This window comes from Borostomias antarcticus (genome assembly GCF_949987555.1).
Source record: "Borostomias antarcticus genome assembly, chromosome: 7".
Classification (NCBI taxonomy): domain Eukaryota; kingdom Metazoa; phylum Chordata; class Actinopteri; order Stomiiformes; family Stomiidae; genus Borostomias; species Borostomias antarcticus.
Window position 1 is genome coordinate 6,967,936 of NC_140240.1, and position 18,241 is coordinate 6,986,176.

General features: G+C 40.2%; 1 protein-coding gene across 1 annotated transcript in view; it reads left to right on the plus strand.

Annotated features, from left to right (window-relative positions):
- The window catches only part of cntn4 (contactin 4), a gene marked incomplete at its 3' end in the record, with an annotated part of 86,974 nt that overhangs the window by 15,287 nt on the left and 53,446 nt on the right, over positions 1–18,241 (plus strand). The window contains exons 2-3 of the mRNA XM_084441531.1: positions 2,090–2,222; positions 8,046–8,221. Of these exons, the coding sequence (XP_084297657.1) occupies positions 2,090–2,222; positions 8,046–8,221 (309 nt within the window). The remainder of the gene's footprint in view (positions 1–2,089; positions 2,223–8,045; positions 8,222–18,241) is intronic.

Here is an 18,241-nt window from a genome sequence, read left to right on the forward strand (position 1 = left end):
TTACCATTAAATTCTTACAGAAAGACCTACCTAGGTATTAAAATAAAGTTGTGCACATTCTGTCCACTAGTGGGCATTGTATCATAGGCAATATCGATAAGCAATGATGTTTTCAGAAGGACGGAGGATGGCGGCGGCAACTTTCGTGTATAAACTGAAGGAACTCTAGCTTGCGGAGCTAAATCGTAAACATGTAATGTTTGTAAACATGTTAGTTGATCGTGCGCTTCATATAGCTAGGTAGCGCGGCTATAGCCAACGTTACATCTTGCAATTAACAGAAAGGACCAAAGTAGAAAAACCACACATGCACATGATTAGAATTTAAATTTCAACACTTTATTTGGGATTTAACATTCAAAATGAACACACAAAAGCAAATCCGATACCACCTGAGTGAGCTCATCTCAACCTGCAGCGTGAATGCTCCCTGTTAGACTTGTTTGTTTACACGAGGGCGCATCCGCCTGCATCACACGAATGACCGACGCATTTTTGTGACGTTCGGTGTAGTGTCCGAATACTCCTTAAACCATACCCTAGGTAGTTCACTACATAGTGAACCCTATATAGGGAATAGGGAGTGAGGGAACGAATCCCTCTCTTCTCTCCAAAAACTGAGGAGGACTGTCCTCCTCTACCTCAATGGACAAACGTCCTCTGTCATATGTACAAGTTAGCTATCTCGTACATACGAGTTAGCTATCTCGTACGTACAAGTTAGTATATCATACGTACGAGTTAGTGAGCTGTTTTTTTCCACGTGCGCCTAGGAAGCTAGATATAATTTTAACGTTCTGTAAGAAAAAAAACATAATGAAAGCAATGTAAAAATAAAATTGAAAACAGGCCATGCAATAAAATGGTATGATAATCTACTGTTCATTTGGTCTATGTAGATTTGATTGTGGAATCGATTGCAGAGCTCTCTACTTCCATGATAGTTGTTCGGGTATGTGCTCTGACGCTCACGCTTACGACCGAGTTTTCGGGGTGCCAATGAAACGCTATGGTTAGAGGCTACATAATATGTGTATACATAGATGATACTATACTGTTTATCACACTGAATCATTTGATTTAGCTGCAAATAGTTGGACATTTCACAAATGGAACAGCATGACTGTTTTTGCTAACAAAAAACTGATTGGTCTTTGGCTGGTCTGGCTGTGTCTTTGCTGGGCAATTGAGGAGTAATTTGTGTTTTGGATTTACATAATTGAAAGAAAGTGCTTAGGTCTTCCTACTGTACTTTTCACACATTTTTTAGTTTAGAGCTCTGGGAATTAAATACTATCCCCCAAAAATGAATAACACTTAAAACATTTCATATATTCATATTCACAAATAAAATGTCACATTTCAACTCCTTCACTATTACAAAGGAACATGCACCATGGGTGGGGAGGGGGGGGGACAACCTGTTTACCGTGCACTTGTATTTCCATACGGGTTGTCACTCGCACCCACTGTGAAAATGCCTTGAGATGGAAGGGGTAATGTGGTGCGTAACCCTTGAATCACATCCAATCACATCCTAGGCCGAAGGTAAAAACGGTTACGAAGTATGTAACTTAATTCCCATGGCTTACTGACACTAAAGGCTTTTGTGTCATGCACAGACAGTCAATTGGATGCACAGCTGACCATGGAGTAATGGAGACTTCCGTTGTGTGTGTCATTCCACGCAGAGCATACAAAACCACAGCTTAGGAACGCTAACCACACAACTAATTGCTTTGACGTCTGCAGGGACACTACTATTCCAGTAGCACTCAGAAAATAGGACGCATGTTGACAAAAGGCAAATGAAAACGCTTTCCTGACTGTTGTTCAGTATAAATCAGGAGCTATCCCATTACCACCTTAATAGCTTCTGAAGACACGTCTCACCTCAAATAATTCTTTTCTGTGCCATGCTGCTGTGACAGATTGAATTAATTGATATGTTTTCTCTGCTTGTGGTTTGCTCCTCTAATGGTTTACTAGGGCTGGCCTGTTTGGACTCTCTGACTAATTGCCTGTTTCACAAGCTAGTTTGGTGTCCGAGTGTAAGTGGAGTGTGTTGTCTTTTCCTTCTGCCCTGTAGGAAACGATGTCCTGCAGAGTCCTGTATTCACCAAGCAGCCTGGCAGCATTGTGTTCCCTGTGGACTCTCTTGAGAAGAACAGGGAGGTGGTGTTCAGCTGTGAGGCCCAGGGAAGTCCACCTCCACTTTATCGGTGAGTGCGAAGGAGCCAACCACCTTACCCACTTTATACCATAGCCACATAAAACACAGTACAACCGTCTTCTAGATCAATCCTTTGATGTTATATGTGCAGGAATGGAAGAGATAAGAAAAAAAGATGGGGTCAGCAAAAAAGATAAGAGCTGTTAAAGCTTTAAACTCCTGTAATGTGAACAGAAATATGATGGTAATGTGGGATAATATGGTTGTAGTTCATTATCTTCAGCAGGTTCAGGTCATGTTGTATCTGGTTTCAAACCGACTGCAATGCTTCAAATGCTGTCTGAAAATAAAGATATTCAGTATTGTATTATAGCCTATCACATTCTTGAATTGTCAACACCATAAGTGTCCCTATTTACTGTAGATATGCTTTATCACTGTAGAGTATGTGTAACAACATGTTGCTGGCCCAAATCTAGAATCAAATCTAACATTTCACATGCAGTGTAAAGAGTGCTATCATTTTCTCCATTTCCTTCCCTGTGCGGTTCATTAGTGTATCGAAAGGTGAATTCTAAAGGTACTACACTTAAGCATCAAATGGTAGGACAGGGAGTTGAACCCGTGAGCCTTATGTTACAAGTCTGCTACACTAACGATCGTGCCACTTGGGCAGCCGTGATTGGGCATGCCTTGGTAAATACAGGTTGAAATGAAATAGTCCTCCCTAGTTTAGTGCTATTTATTGATTGTATATTTAATGATCTTTACTCTGACTGATCGTTGAAAATAGGGGTTGAAAATGAGGGATTTCTGAGATTATGGATTTGAATCTATAGAATGAATGAAGTCTGATCAGTTGGTAAAATGATATAATAATAAGTTTATTTGTATAGTACCTTTCACAGATAGGGATCACAAAGTGCTTCACACACATACCAACGCAGTAAAAGTGACAATAGTACAACAATAGAATAGTACAACAACACCGCCAAAAAAAAAGGTAAAAACACAAATAAAAGAGGGTCAAAAGCCTATCTAACATAGCAACACACGGTAAAATACAATATTTCCCCTCAAATACAAGAAATCCCCTCAAATAACCAATTTCATATAGGCTACTGTCTCTGCTGTAGCTAATCCAAAAAACAGTGTGCAGTTCAGACCGGTCAAACTGAGAAACATAGCCTACATTATAAGCGACGGCAACCAGCTTGTCAGAGAAGCCTAGTAGCCTACTACACTGTAGCACAGGGGTCTCAAACTCAAATTGGCTTGGGGCCACTGCTGGTATCATCAACTCATAGGAGGGCCACTTCAATGTCAACTTCAAGTACTACTACTGTAACTATAAGAAAGTGCAATACTTCTGAAAATGTAATTTTTCATTTCCATAACTAGACTCACAAGTCACTTGCGAGACTATTCCATAACTAATATTTTCATTATACAAATTCAAACTGGTTTCTATACATTTTAATATATTTTAACAGTTAGTGCAAATCTTTTTTTCCTAACGTTTATTTTATCTTGAATAGCCTACATTTGTACTTTATTCTATTTTAGCTGAAGATGCATCACTACTGTAAACCTACTTGCATTTATTAAAGTTCAAGTTTGTTTCCATTTCTTGCCAGACACTTGAATACATTTGTAGACTAGGCTACTATTCTATTTCTTGCTAGACACTTCTCTTGAAAGACTGCTGAGGCGTCAGGCCTCTCAGCTGTGTGGCTCGTTCCGCTCGTCTCCCTATGACTCACACTGTTCTCCATGTTTAATAATGAATAATGCTTGACATTATATTCCTTTAGAATGGCAACTGTTTTCTTACATATCAGGCAGGTAGCATTTCCATTGAACTCCACAAAAAATACTGCAATGTCCATCTTTCTTGAAACTGTCTGTGGGCCTAACGTTAGTTAACCATGAAAACAGCCGCTCGGTGGCTAGCTGCATTCCGCTCATAGTTCATAGTTGCGTGCGGATTGATTGCACCTGTGACAGCGTTCATCTCACGTGCTGCGCACAATAACAGCATTTCGCCCCACGTTTGAGCGACTTGAATTTTGCATTGTAGGCCTGCCTGCCGGCCGGCGCCGTGTGCATGGATTTTGTATACATAATATTTCTGACATCATGTCCAGGGCTGGATGGAGGGGTGGGGCAGGCCGGAAATGGCCCACGGGCCTGGAGTTTGAGACCCCTGCTGTAGCAGTTTACTGCCCCTGTAGCAGTGCTCTACTGCCCCTCGTGGTTGCGGGTTGTAATATTAATATTTACCGCTGCTGCCACCGTCGTTGTTGCTCTCACCACGTGGTAGGATGAAGTATTGCAGTTTGGCTGACTGTATGTTGTATCTCTGGCAACTATGAGGTTCAAATCAATCATGTTCAGTCACTGAAATTGCTAGAGTGAGATTTAGAAGGATTGGTACATTTAATACTTGAGCTCGAGCCAGCTTAGCTGACCTAATCAGCTGTTTCCTGTCAAGGTCGCTGTACAGGCCCAAGCTGTCTTCTCATGGGCAGCTGCCAACTAAATCATGTTCAATGTTCATTAACGGCGCATCACATAATCGCATCCTGTGACTGGTCAACCTAAAATGTTTTACATTAAACAGCATACACCCACAGGAGATGTAAACTCTTTAAATATTTTAAGTCCACACTGAGGAAATGGTGTTCTCCATGGCCTTTTCTATGATTTCCAGAGTAAGCAGCAGCAGCCAGAAGGCTCAAGAAAAGGAACAGACTGCCAAACATTCTACAAACTCATAAGCCAGATGGCATTGTATAATGCCACTGCATGCTGGAACATGACTGCATAAAGCATGTGTTTAACAAATGGAGCTGCTGTTCCGTTGTTCCCCTCTAGAATGATTGATAGCAAATAGGAATATCACATTATCTGCAACATTTACATGTACTTGATTTGATATATTGTTGAATTAATCAAATGTGTGATATTAGCTCAGGAATTCAAAACAATAATGTCAGGAGGATATGTACAGTATTTGCACATAATGGATTAGGTGCTGACATGTGTAATGCACAGTACAGTACAGTATATCTATACTGCCTGTGAAGCTGTGAAATTAAGTGTTTTCTCATCAGGCAAAGCTACATGTAGCTGTCACATTTTTCATCATGTAGCACTATACTGTACCGTACCATTTTGTCTCAAATGGACACTGACAGTCCTAAGGCTAACTTTTAATTTGTTTTTGCCTGACATATTTAATGGTGTGCATTAGTCCTCTAAAACATTTGAGTATTAAAGTGTACAGCATATTGATAGTTTGAGTGTGAAAGTGCATAGTACAGTAGGACCCCACTCATCCGAACTTCAGAGATCCGAACCTCCCGGTCTACCGGACAGGCTTAAAAAACTTTTTTTTTGCCTGCTATCTGGTTACTGGTGGGATTTTCATTACAGTACTGTATCCTACTGTGAAAAAAACAGAACTGTATGTAGACCTACATGTTGCCTGTAGGCTGTAGCCTACTGTCACGTTTCATTTCTTTGTTACTCTAATGTCGAGCGCAAAACGCAAACGAGTCTGCTGCGCGAGAGCTGCATTCCTTGGTAGCCAGAAAGCGCGTCAGCAACCTGAAGCAGCATCGAGTCATTTTTTGTTCCGAGTTAATGGACTTCAGGAACACAGACGTGTTGTGGGCATGTAGATTAGCCTACTAGACCTACTGTATTTGTTAAATAATAGCCTACAGCCCACGTTAGCCTACATCGGTTGACTTAGAGACACGACAACTTGTCTGTCATTTCATTTATTTATTTATTGATTATCATTTGCTCTAATTGTTCTAATGTTGGGTTGTTCTTAGGCTATACCATTTTGTTCTGCGAATACAGTAGCCTATCGATGCAGCGTAGGCCTCATTTGAGAATAAAGTACTGTATTTGATCAAAGCACGCACTCAAGTGGAAATTCTGTTATTTTATTATAGGCTTCTGTAGGTCTATTATAGGCTAGGCTATATGAGTTTAGTTGGCTATTTGATTGCAATTTTGATGCATTTTCACAAGTAATTAAGGGTATTTATTGGTCTATTATGAGTATATATGAAACAAGTACAGTATACCACTTATTGAATTTGGTGCATTTTAACATAAGTTTCAGTCATCCGGACATTTCAGAGATACGAACGACCTTCGGTCCCGTTGGGTTCGGATAAGTGGGGTCCTACTGTATATTGATAGTTTGACAGTGATCGCCCTCAATTTCCCACAACTTTTACCACACTTATGTGTCATTTATGAGACATTTCTCTTGCTCGATTTTGTTATCTTCACCAATGTCTCAGGCAACACATTAAATGAATGAACTGTCAGTAGAATAATTTATATAATGAACTGTCAGTATTTTATGTTCACATTTTTCCTTCACTGAGTACATTATGTGGATGGGTCACTCAATTGCCCTGCATTGCTTACAAACAGCCTATGATATTCCTGTTCGATGTGAGGGTTGATGCCGGCCACTTCTCCTGGGTTTCCACCATTCCGTTTAGAGGCTCCTCTCGTTCCATCAAATCAATGTTCTCTGAAATTCTTAGTAATGCTCACTGTGTAGTTAAATATTAATGACCGTTCTTGTTTTTCTTGCCTGGATAGTACTGTATGTATTATTCTTGGGAGACTATGTGACTGTGGACTCTCTATGGGGTTTGATAACAAGGCTCTAGAGATCAGGCACTCACGTCTGGCTGGCTTAAAGAATATAAAAGTGTCCACTGACCATAGTCTATATACAGTACAGTGTACGTAAAAGGTCTGTGCGGACATTGTTCAAACAATAGGCCCACAAGCACTATGGGGTTTAGGAGACCGTTGTATCACACAAGCATCTTCTATACACAAAATCTATTAAACATCTACAAATCTGATCCCATATACAGTGCATGTACTGTATATATTCTAAACATATTGTTCTCCTATTTAGATGGAAAAAAATCATCATAATCGTGTGGTTAATTAAGCAGTACAGAGAACACGGTGCCTTCATATTTAAACGGAGGCAGAATAAACCAATGGAGCTATTGTAGAGAACCCTCTGACAAATCCATCCTGTTTGGAATCCATAGAGACAATCAATCGATCCTCTCTCCGGGAAAAAAAAAAATCAACAACTAATCACCCTGGACCTTAATCACCATATGCGTTTTATTTCCAATAAAGTGATTAGGGGTACTTATCGTTCGCACTCATCTGTGAAATGCCTTTCTCAGTTTTTTTAACTGGACATCACAGATAATCTGATAAATGCATCACAGCTTCTAGGTGTCATGGCATTATGTGTAAGTTATAGGTTCACGCCTCCATAACTGGAATTTACCAGTATTGATTTTCTACACAGCCTGATTTGTTATAATAAGGTCTCCTCTTTTTGGAGGGATTGAGGAATCTACTGCCATTATAAGTGAATTATATCTTTTGCTGATCACCTCTAACACCACTGATAATTGTGTAGCACGGCATAGCATGCAAAGTGCTGAATTCAGGTTGCACCAATTAGTTTTAATTGCTGCTCCACAATGATTAAGCTGCATTTATATGCTATTTGACTAGGTGCCTAACAAGATGGATGACCTGGAATGCGATGTATTCTTGGAGAGTAAAGTCGTTTTTGCTCATAGTGTGCTGGGCATCAATGCGGCTCACTACTTAGATTACCACTAAACTGAGGAGCATGATTTGAGCTCCCTCTTGGCCCTTTGTCCTCATGTTGAAAATGAATTAATCAAATGAAGGCAAAATTCCCCCTCTCTTTACAACCTTAAAATCACAGTAGATGAGGTATTGTCCTGTTTTTTGTTTTGTTTATAATCCAATTTATTTTCTTGTTTTGAAGGTGGAAACTGAATGGCACAGTAATCACTCCTAAAACAGGCACTCACTACAGCCTGTCTGGAGGCAACCTCCGCATCAGCCAACTGAACAAAGACCAGGATGCTGGAACATATCAGTGCCTCGCCTCCAACTCTTTTGGGACCATTGTCAGCCGAGAGGCCAGCCTAACCTTTGCATGTAAGTCACTAACTATCTTCTTTTCCTGTTCTGATCAAACTATACCATCCAGCAGTGTGAAGGGATGTGACATAAATGTCAGTGGAACTTGTGATAGTGTCCTGTGCCCCTCCTGATAAAATGATCAACATGGAAGCATCTCCCTGGGGAGCTGCTGCTCCCAGTGCTGTGACTTAAGAGTCCTTTTGCTGGCAGGGGGCAGATCCTAATCCCTGATATGCCTGAAACATGAAACCACAAAAACTACAAACAAGAAACACCTACAGTTGGTCCAGGCTAGGATAGGACAGACATTCAAAGATGCATGGTGTTGTATATGGTCTGGGCTTCATTTGGCCATTTTCCTAGAGTCAGACTAACTCAGTACTCATTGGCCTGCCAGTTACTGGACAAGCATAAATGACGACATTGACAGCGAATGAGTGATCGCCGCCTCAGATTGAATTCTGATGCCTCATGTTTGGAACAAGGCCACCGCATCTCTCCCCGGCCATTCGTTTTTTCCCCAGGCCTGGTGCAGAGTCACCCTCAGGCAGGAACAATCTGATTCTGTGGGGGAACGCCACGATCATCATAGGGCGATATGGTGACAGTTCCATCAATTGTCTTGGTCTGACCTTACCAGCCTCCAGGAGTTGTCACATAGTAAGGGCATGCATCTGTGACTGGGTGTCATCCATCTTCTTTATTACTGTTGGTATAGCTTAATTAACTCCTTTCGGTGATTGAATGGTGCGGGTTCAAGAGAATAATTTAAAGGGCAGCTGATATTATTTAAGAGTGGATCCAGCAATTTACTTATGGCTCTCTGCTTCATGTCAACTTTGTAGCCTCACTCCCTGACTATGTTCTAAGATATACTGTACTGTACACCTTTCTGTTTACAGTACATTATTTGAAAAATGTAGTTGTAAAATAAAAAAATACAATGCTATGTTTTATTTTGGGCTTATATTGTTGAAATGCATTCTGTGATATGTGTATTTGCTTTCTTGGGTGAGTGAAATAGGCCGTGTTGACTTAAAACACTTAAAATCAATAATGCATTCCGTCCATGTGCAAATTCCATTAATAAATTATTGTATTGCTCTCAAAATTAATTATATCACAATATGTATCAATCAATACCATTTTCTCCAGAAAATAAAAGTAATGAAAGTTGCCTATTTAGTGATAATAGGAATATGCCTCATGACTATGCTATACTGTATGTGCTAGTTTGACCTTGCAGGCTTAGATAACAGAGCAAGAACAATGAAGCAGAGATAGTGGCAGCAGTACTTACAGAAGATATGATTTTACCATATCGCCTCAATGAGGGTGCATAATTGTATTGATAAGGTAAGCCTTGTGATTAGACCCAGTCCTACTGTATATGAAATGAAAGTAATGTTCCTAGGCAAATCATTGCTGTTGTCTGAAGAACAAGCTGCCTCATAATTCAGTAATTGAGTTCTGGCTGTAGTTAGTGTTTTTAATTAAAGAGGCATTGATAGTGTCTCAATCATGTCCCCCATGCATAATCTTTCCAGAGCACATTGGTGTGTTAACAATATGTATGTTCATGGTTTAGTCAACTGCAGTGAATGTGTAAAGGTGGAAATCTTTGTAGAGAATGACGTGAGAAACTGTTTACTGTTCACTCCCTCAAACATTCCTTTTCCATTTTCAGGAACACTCATGTTTATCTTACCTTAAGTTAGTATTCATGGAGTTATCATTTTTTCCAAGAACCATTTCTACTGCAAAGTACTGTAGATCCATCCTGATTGACAAAATGTGCTGTGTTTGCTTAGCTGTATGCAAATCATCTGATGTTGAATCTGTTGATTCCTGCCTCTCCCACTCAGGCATTACAATGATTAGATGTTCATCTTTCCACTCCCATGCCCATGAGATATAGAGTATGGGCCACCGTTGACAGAGAGACAATTATAGACAGAAATGTATATCAAAGTAGATGAGCAATGCTTCCAGTTGGAGGAGATGTTATACATGCTTCTCCTAGCAATCCAGAGATATCAGTGGAGCCTCCTCCCCTAGATTCTGCTCCAGTCTTTAAATCTAGAGATGGACTCAGGCTGCTTCACATCAATGTGAGAAGTCTAGCCCCCAATATGGCCTTCGTTAATAGTCTGATCCAACAGGCCAATCCAGACATTTTAGTTATCTCTGAGTCCTGGCTAAAAAAAGAAATCTCAGATTCTGATGTCAGTATAGGTGATTTTAATCTGTTTATAGCAGACAGAAAGGGCAAAGCTGGTGGTGTTGCCATCTATGTCAAAGCATGTTTCCCAGTGTCTGTGTTATTGGCAACTTCTAGTCCAAAAGAATTTGAATGTCTGGCTCTGTCAGTGAATCGTGGAGCCAAGAGCCAGCTGACAGTTTTAGGGGCGTATAGGCCACCCTCAGCCCCTCCTTGTGCCAGTGACAATTAAGCTGCCACTTTCTTTCGCTTTACAGGTGCAGAATTGATTATTATGGACATTAACCCTGATTGGGAAAAACCTGCGTCAGACCATTTTAAAGATATGTGCACAAATCTAAGTCTGACTCAATAACCAAACCCACACGCCTCAATGTAAAAGATAGCTCCAAATCCACTCTGATTGACATCATACTTACCAACATGCCTCAGAAGTATGTCTCCAGTGGAGTCTTTACACTTTTAACACTATAGCTGATAAACACACCCCCTTCAGGAGACTATGGGTAAAGGACAGACACACCGTGTGGTTTTCACAGGAACTATCAGAAATCATCACAAAGAGAGACTGCATGGGCAAAGGCTAGGAAAAGCCGAGTTGAGTCTGACTGGATTTTGTTCAGGCAGCTGAGAAACAGGTGCACTACTATTGCCAGGGAAGCAAAATCAGCATACTATTTAAATTCACTATACCCAAGTGCTGGTACAGTAATCCAGCTAAATTCTGGAAAGCAATCAAATCCATGACAAACAGCTCCACCCCGACACTTCCCCAGGATATTTTAACTGGCTCTGGTGCTATAAGTGACAAGGCTGATATCTGTAATGTTTTTAATGATCACTTTATCACTGCAGGTCATCTATTTGATAAGCTAAACCCAATGGATATTGCTAACTACAGTAGCTAGGACAGGATAACCAGAATGAGTCAAGCAATCCAGCCCCTAGGCTCCCAATTGACATAAGCCCCGGTAGTTTCTCTTTAAATACAATCAGAAGTGGGTGACTCCCTACTGAAGATAGACCCAAAAAAATCTACAGGTTCTGATCTTCTGAATCCAGGCCTACTGAGGGCAGCTGCCTCAGTTATAGCTAGGCCCATAACACATAGTTTTAATCTTTCACTTAGCTCAGGAGTTGTACCAAAAACCTGTAAAACTGCTTTTGTGTTTCCACTCAATAAAGGGGGAGACTGCAGAGACCTAAAATAATTACCGTCCAATGTCCAAGCTATCTTGTCTAGCCAAGACCCTTGAGTCGTTGGTGAACATCAAGCTTAACTCTTTCCTGAGCAGAAATTGCCTTCTTAAAACGTATCAATCACCCTCTGCATCTACCTAGATGATGCTTCTTAGGCACTTCCTGTTCCTTTGTCTGTCTCTGTTTGCTTGAACACCCTGATGAAGGCCAACTGGCTGAAACGCGTTGGTGTTTTTTAATATGCCCTAGCCACTCTTAATAAAAGCTTTTTAAAGAGACCACATGTGTGCCAGGACACTTTCTCTTTTCATTAGCCTTATATTTTCCCCTTTTTCCTGAGCACCTGTGGCATCACACCAGAAGCGCTCCTCAAACATAATGTTTCACTTATCAATCTGGTTTTAGATCTGGGCACAGCACTGTCTCAACAGCATCCCTTGTTATAAACAATATTGTTTGTGCTCTTGACAGTGGTCAGCACTGTGCTGCCATATTCATTGATCTGCCAAAGGCCTTTGATACAGTGAACCACCTACTTTTGCTAGAAAGTCTGGCCTAAGTCAGCCTGGATCAAAACGCCGGCCACTGTTTTGAAAGCTATCTCTCGAGTAGGACACAACGTATTGTGCTGAGTCTTTGCAATCTACGCCTCTGGAAGTCACTAAAGGAGTGCCACAGGGTTCTATCTTAGAGCCCTTACTCTTCACTTTATACATAAATAATATAATCATTGCCTCAGGTTGTAAGGTACATTACTCCGCAGATGATACAGTTCTTAACACATCTGCTCCATCACTAGGGGAAGCACTGTCTGAGCTTTCAACTACTTCCAGCTCTCACTACTAGAGCTTAAACGTGTCCTGAATGCTGCAAAAAAAAAAAAAAAAAAGATATTCACTAGATACCATACACTGCAGGATACTGTTGCAAAATCTGCTCTTTGGATGGTACTGCCGTTGAAAGAGAGCCCTCCTTTAAATATCTGGGTATTTTCATAGATGAAAAGTTATCCTTTAAAAAGCATGTACTGTAGAGGAGTTACCAAAAAAGCTGAAAGCAAAGCTTGGGTTCTTTTATAGAAATAGAGCCTGCTTCTCGTGTGAGAATAGGAAGCTCTTAGTGCAGTCTACATTCCTGTCAGTGCTTGATTATGGTGACGTCATTTACAGTATATGCATGCTGCCCCCACCACCTTGAAACAGCTTGATAAACTTAACCTCTTTGAGCGAACCTTGGCAAATCCTTTACTTTCGATCAGATTTATTTCCATTACACAACACTGAATTAGGAAAGACAGCCCTCAGTTATGGTGCTCCCAGGGTATGGAATGAGTTCCAGGAATCTTTCAAAATGGATGCCTCACCTTGGGTGCTTCTAAAAATAAGCTACTGGACTATAAAGCCGAGTCTTGTGTGTGTTTTAAATAGTGTTGCCTTCTGTGTATGTTGTTGTTTGTTTGTATATGTTGTTGACTTTTGTACAGTATATGTTGCTGTTTTTAATGTTATGTAACCAGGGCACCGTCGAAAATGAGACCTTGGTCTCAATGGGTTCCCCAGGATAAATAAAGGTGAAATCATTTTTTTTTTTAAATGCTTGCATTTAGTATGTGTGTGTTTGTCCAGTAGTAGAATTGGAAACGGTATACAGGTACCCTCTTGAGGTATTCATTTTATTATTTAAAATTTGGCCAATAACTCATCTGACTACTGTATGGTTGACAGAGTATACTGTACAGACATTTTATTTCCCCTATATGAAAGATTCTCTACGAATGTTTGATTAGTCTACTGTAAGTCTTCTATGGGCCTTCAGGGTCACTCCATCCAGCAGTCCCCTCCCTCTCCTCAACTTCTGATGGATGGCGCTCCTCCCGATGAGGAGTTTGCTCCTGCTCTGTGGCTCCCGAGGCCAGGATAACTGATGGATAGAGGGCCTCCTCACTCAATACCGGCTGCCCTTGATTAGTATTTCTATTGATTCTGTATCAGTGATTATGTAAAAGATGTACACCTATAATTCATACTGATTAATAGGTTGTGTTGGCTTGTCACATGTGTCTGTTGGCATTAGAAATGAAAATGTGGATCGATTAAAACTTTCCTCTAAACCATCATACAGTATCTTGTTTAGTTTTGTTGAGCAAACTAAGATAGAGAAGATACAATCTAACATCTTTGTTTCTTTTATCTCAGCTTTTGATTTGGTGGTAAAATCAACGTTTCACTATAGGGTAGACATCAAGCCCTAGATGATGAACATGAATACCTCGTTTAAATGCAAATAAAACCTGAAGACTCCTCTCCAGCTGTTGTAATTGTGTGTAGAGAGTGTACAGTAGCTGGAGTTAATGAAGTGTAAATAGCTAATGGCTATATTACCAGCTTCAGCTCTTCATATGCATAATACAGCAGCATGTCTAACTAAGGTACAGTACAGGGTACATCTATAATTAAGGATGGGCGATGTTTGTACATTTTGTCTGCCACTTAAATGTGGTTTGTTTGTTTTTTGAAGCAAATGTCTTTACAAATACTGGCAGAAGTGAATGTACTGGGTGCAAACCAGTTAGAATTAGATGAGCCACATTTACTGTGTAAAAAGGAACCTTTAGTATAAATAGAATAAGCGATGTTGAGCCTAGGGGGAAGGTTTCTGACTTCATGGGAAGTAGAACTCAACGTTACCTTGAAACAGCTCCATCGGATCATGAACATCAAAGATGTGTTTGCTCTGCACAGCCTGCTGTGGAACTTGACTCTGTGGTACAAAGAAGGGAACAGTTCATTTGCAATAACAGATATGTCCATTTTGATAAATCTTTTTTTCAATCAAATATCAATCAAATTGCAGTTGGGTTGTTTTGAATAAGTAAAGAAGAGTTTTCTTTACTTAATCAAAACAACCCAACTGTAGATTGATATTTGATGTTATTTGATTGAAATTGATCAAAATCTATGACAACGGACGTATCTGTTTTTGCAAATGAACTCGAAACGTTGTTGAAATAGCTTACAAAAATCACAGAAAAAGGCATAATTACTACTGCTGTACCGCAATTGTATTTTGAATGTAGCTGCACAACTAACTCAGACAGTGCACAAGTGTATCAATGTGACATCTGAGAGCAGCATTAATGCTGTAGGCCATTAAATGCATGTCTTATTTGTGGGCATCCTCCTATCCAGTGAAGAAGGATTTAGCCTCCCCTTTACCCATCTCTTCCCCCTACTCCCACTACCTTGGCTAAGCAGAGAAGCAAATCCGCTTCATGGAGGGGTGTGGGTGTGATGAATTGCATGGTTATGGTTGGACAGCCTTATTGAAGTATGATAAGTCATGCTGACATTTAAAATGTTCATATGTCTGGGATGTGATCATCAGGGTAATCTGGATCATTGTTGTGTCATCCCAGTTTTACAATAATGGATGCTAATGGTCCTGGATAGAGCGTTGCTTTCTTATCCAAAGGCTCATTAATTATGGTTATGTTTAATATGCTTTTGTGTAGTATGTATTGTGGGTTTTTTCCTCTCATTTGTTTTTTTTCATAGATGTGTTTTAGTTGTTTGACAATGTGTTTGAGCAAGTCATTGCCAAAGCGCACAAAGCTGCTTGTACTCTTTGTAACTCTTTTTTCTATTTGAAATGTGAATTATCAGAGATGCCCCTTGAAGGCCGACCGCATGCTTTTATGCTCTCTTTTGAACCAAAAAAGCACATGTGCACAGCTGTGTGCTCAGAGGAGCATGCTTTTGGTCAAGTCCCCCACTGTGTCCCCCTTCTCTATGGGCACCAGCTGTATCATGCTGTAAGAATGCTTTCTGCTTGGCTCCTCGGGCTGTTTTGCAACAATACTTCCTTTGCTGTCTTTCTGGCTATGAAGAGTGGGGGCATGTTGGATTTTGCCACTGTGTGTGTGTGTGTGTGTGTGTGTCTGTGTGTGTGTGTCTGTGTGCATACATGCGTGCTCGTGTGTGTGTGTGTGTGTGTGTGTGTGTGTGTGGATGAGTGCGTGCTTGTGTGTGAAATGGCTTAGCACGACCAGTATTGCCTCTTATTACAACCGCTTTTATCTCAATCCAAAATGATGTCAAAAATACACTTTTGAGAATTAATTCAGCACCTTAGATGTTCAATGCTCCACTTCACTTTGTTCCTTCTGGCTCACAATTTTCGGAGCTTTCTGGGGCTTTTATCTCACCTACTGTCCTGCCTTTAGATGAAAGTAAGAGATGGTGCCACTCAGCTTTTGTTGCTATTCCATGGTTCCTGGATTGGAACGACCAAAAGCACACCAATGAGCCCATCTGGATGGAACTTTTGCAAGTGATTGAGTCAAGCTGTCTGTTGATTACCTTAACTTCAGTGGTGTAGGCTTAAATTGAGCCCTTCCCTGCAGACAATAGAATGAAGCCATAAGAAAGAACAAACCTAAAGTACACTACATAAAAATAATCCCCCAATGAAATGGAATGATTTTCTTCCTTTTTTTAATCATATCAATAACTAACTTATTTAGCAATTAAATAAAGAAATAGAAATATAACATTTTGCTTTCTACTGATTTCACCTAAATTGCTGAGGCAGGTGCATATAATTGACACTGAATTGGTGCATATAATTGACTTATATTAATATGTGGGGGAAATACAAGAAATTAATTTTCTTAATAGAGTTTAAGTCTCAAATAGCTATTAGTGAAAGTGTGTTCCTGGGTTAAAAGGAGATTTATGTTTTACGAAATAATTAAAGCCTGCCTCTTAATAGACTTGTCCCACAGCCAATATGACATATATTAGCTGACCTTATAGTCCTCTTCATAAATCAGTGAGCCTAGTAATTTTACATTTAAATCTGCTCTCGGAGCAGAACTAATCAGCAATCTAGTTTTAAAGTGAGTTGGTTGCACCAATGCTTGAGATTTTCCACAGAGCTGCCATGGAATGAGTGCTTTTATTCGAGCATCATTGCTTGGGGTGACTTGGCAATAGGGAGTATATTACACAGCAAGGGTACTTAAGGTTAATTAATCCAATACAGTATGAACAATCCATGCTCTTAAATCTTCGATATCACTCCTCCTCAAATTGATTTGTCTGTTCTTTATAACATCTATATCCATGTAGGGATTTTTAATTAAACAATAGTATTATGTTACCTAATAAGACAAACTCATCTTTCAACTCTCTTTTGCAATGTATTTCAAACATGCACTGAGGGGGTCCACTTCCACAGGAGACACTAGGAAGTTCACTAGGAAACACAATCCTCACACCTACAATATCTTTCCGGACACAATTTACATAAGGTAATGGTTATGTTAGGTTTAATAAATAATAATAATAATAATTCATAATAATAAAATAATCTTCAGCACACCTACTGTAGGTCCATGCAAGTTTCTTTTAAAGCAGCTTCAAGGAGTTTTTCAGTCTGTGTTGCTTTTAGCGGCAGCTGTGGACAAAAGTGGTAGTGTTTTCCTGGAAAGACGACTACATTTCTATGAGCACCACCGCTTCTGGTCATAAAGATATCTTGCCTAGCCCAGCATTCGTTTAAGCCGCATGTACACTGTGTGATAAAACCCATGATTCTGAGGTCGTAAGGTGGTCGTGGGTTGTCGCAGACAATCGTAGCTCATCGTATGCAAAATCGGGACTCGCAAGTTGCACAGTGTGAGAAGGTGTACGATCTGCGATTCATTGCTACAACGATCTACAACAAGGCTACGACCTCCCGCCAAAATATCTGGCATGTCAGATATTTTCGGCGTAGATCACAGATCACGTACAAGTAGAAGTTCAGCCAAGATGAATTGTGGGTGTAATCGGGGCTGACAGAAATCGTATAGTGTGAATACACACGTCGTATGGTCTCGGTCGTATAGTGGGAAGGGATGCCCGATCTAAGATTTTTTCAGTCGTACAGTGTACAGAAGGCTTTAGGAAGCCAGCAAAAAGACATACTTGTCAGGATGAGGTACATAAATAGTTTCGTCCTCTGGATGTTCTGGACAACCCGACCAGCCAAGCAGATATCTGTAGATTATCCACATAGAAACAGCCAATCTTCTCGCTGATGGCCGCATTTGCTAATGTAGGTAATGTAGAGGCATCAGTATTAAAATGAGACTGTTTTGTAACCAGTCAAAAAGTCCTCATAGTTGCTTTAATCCAAACTTTCGGTCATCGGACCATCAGGACAAATCCCTGGTTAACTAAAACCGTTAGGCTTAGGGATGAGGCATGTGGTTTATAGTTAGGGTTAGTGAAAATGTTGTTCTTGGGTGGTGTCCACCATGGGAAACACTGATCTTAAACGCGGGAAGCATGGATTACATGCACAATGCTTTTTCACCCTCCCCAACCCTACCACCTTGCTCACCAACTCCTTGTATTTCACTACATTGTGCTGTGTTGCATTCTATGTAACAATGTTACATAGAATTCCATTTCATCACACCCATGACATACAGTATACATATTCTGTTTCTTTGACAGACTTATATGACGTATAACTACACATACTGTATAACTACAATTGTCAGAAGTTTGTATGAGTACAAAAACACACCTCCCTGCAGGAGGACGTCAAGAGTATTGAGGATATCA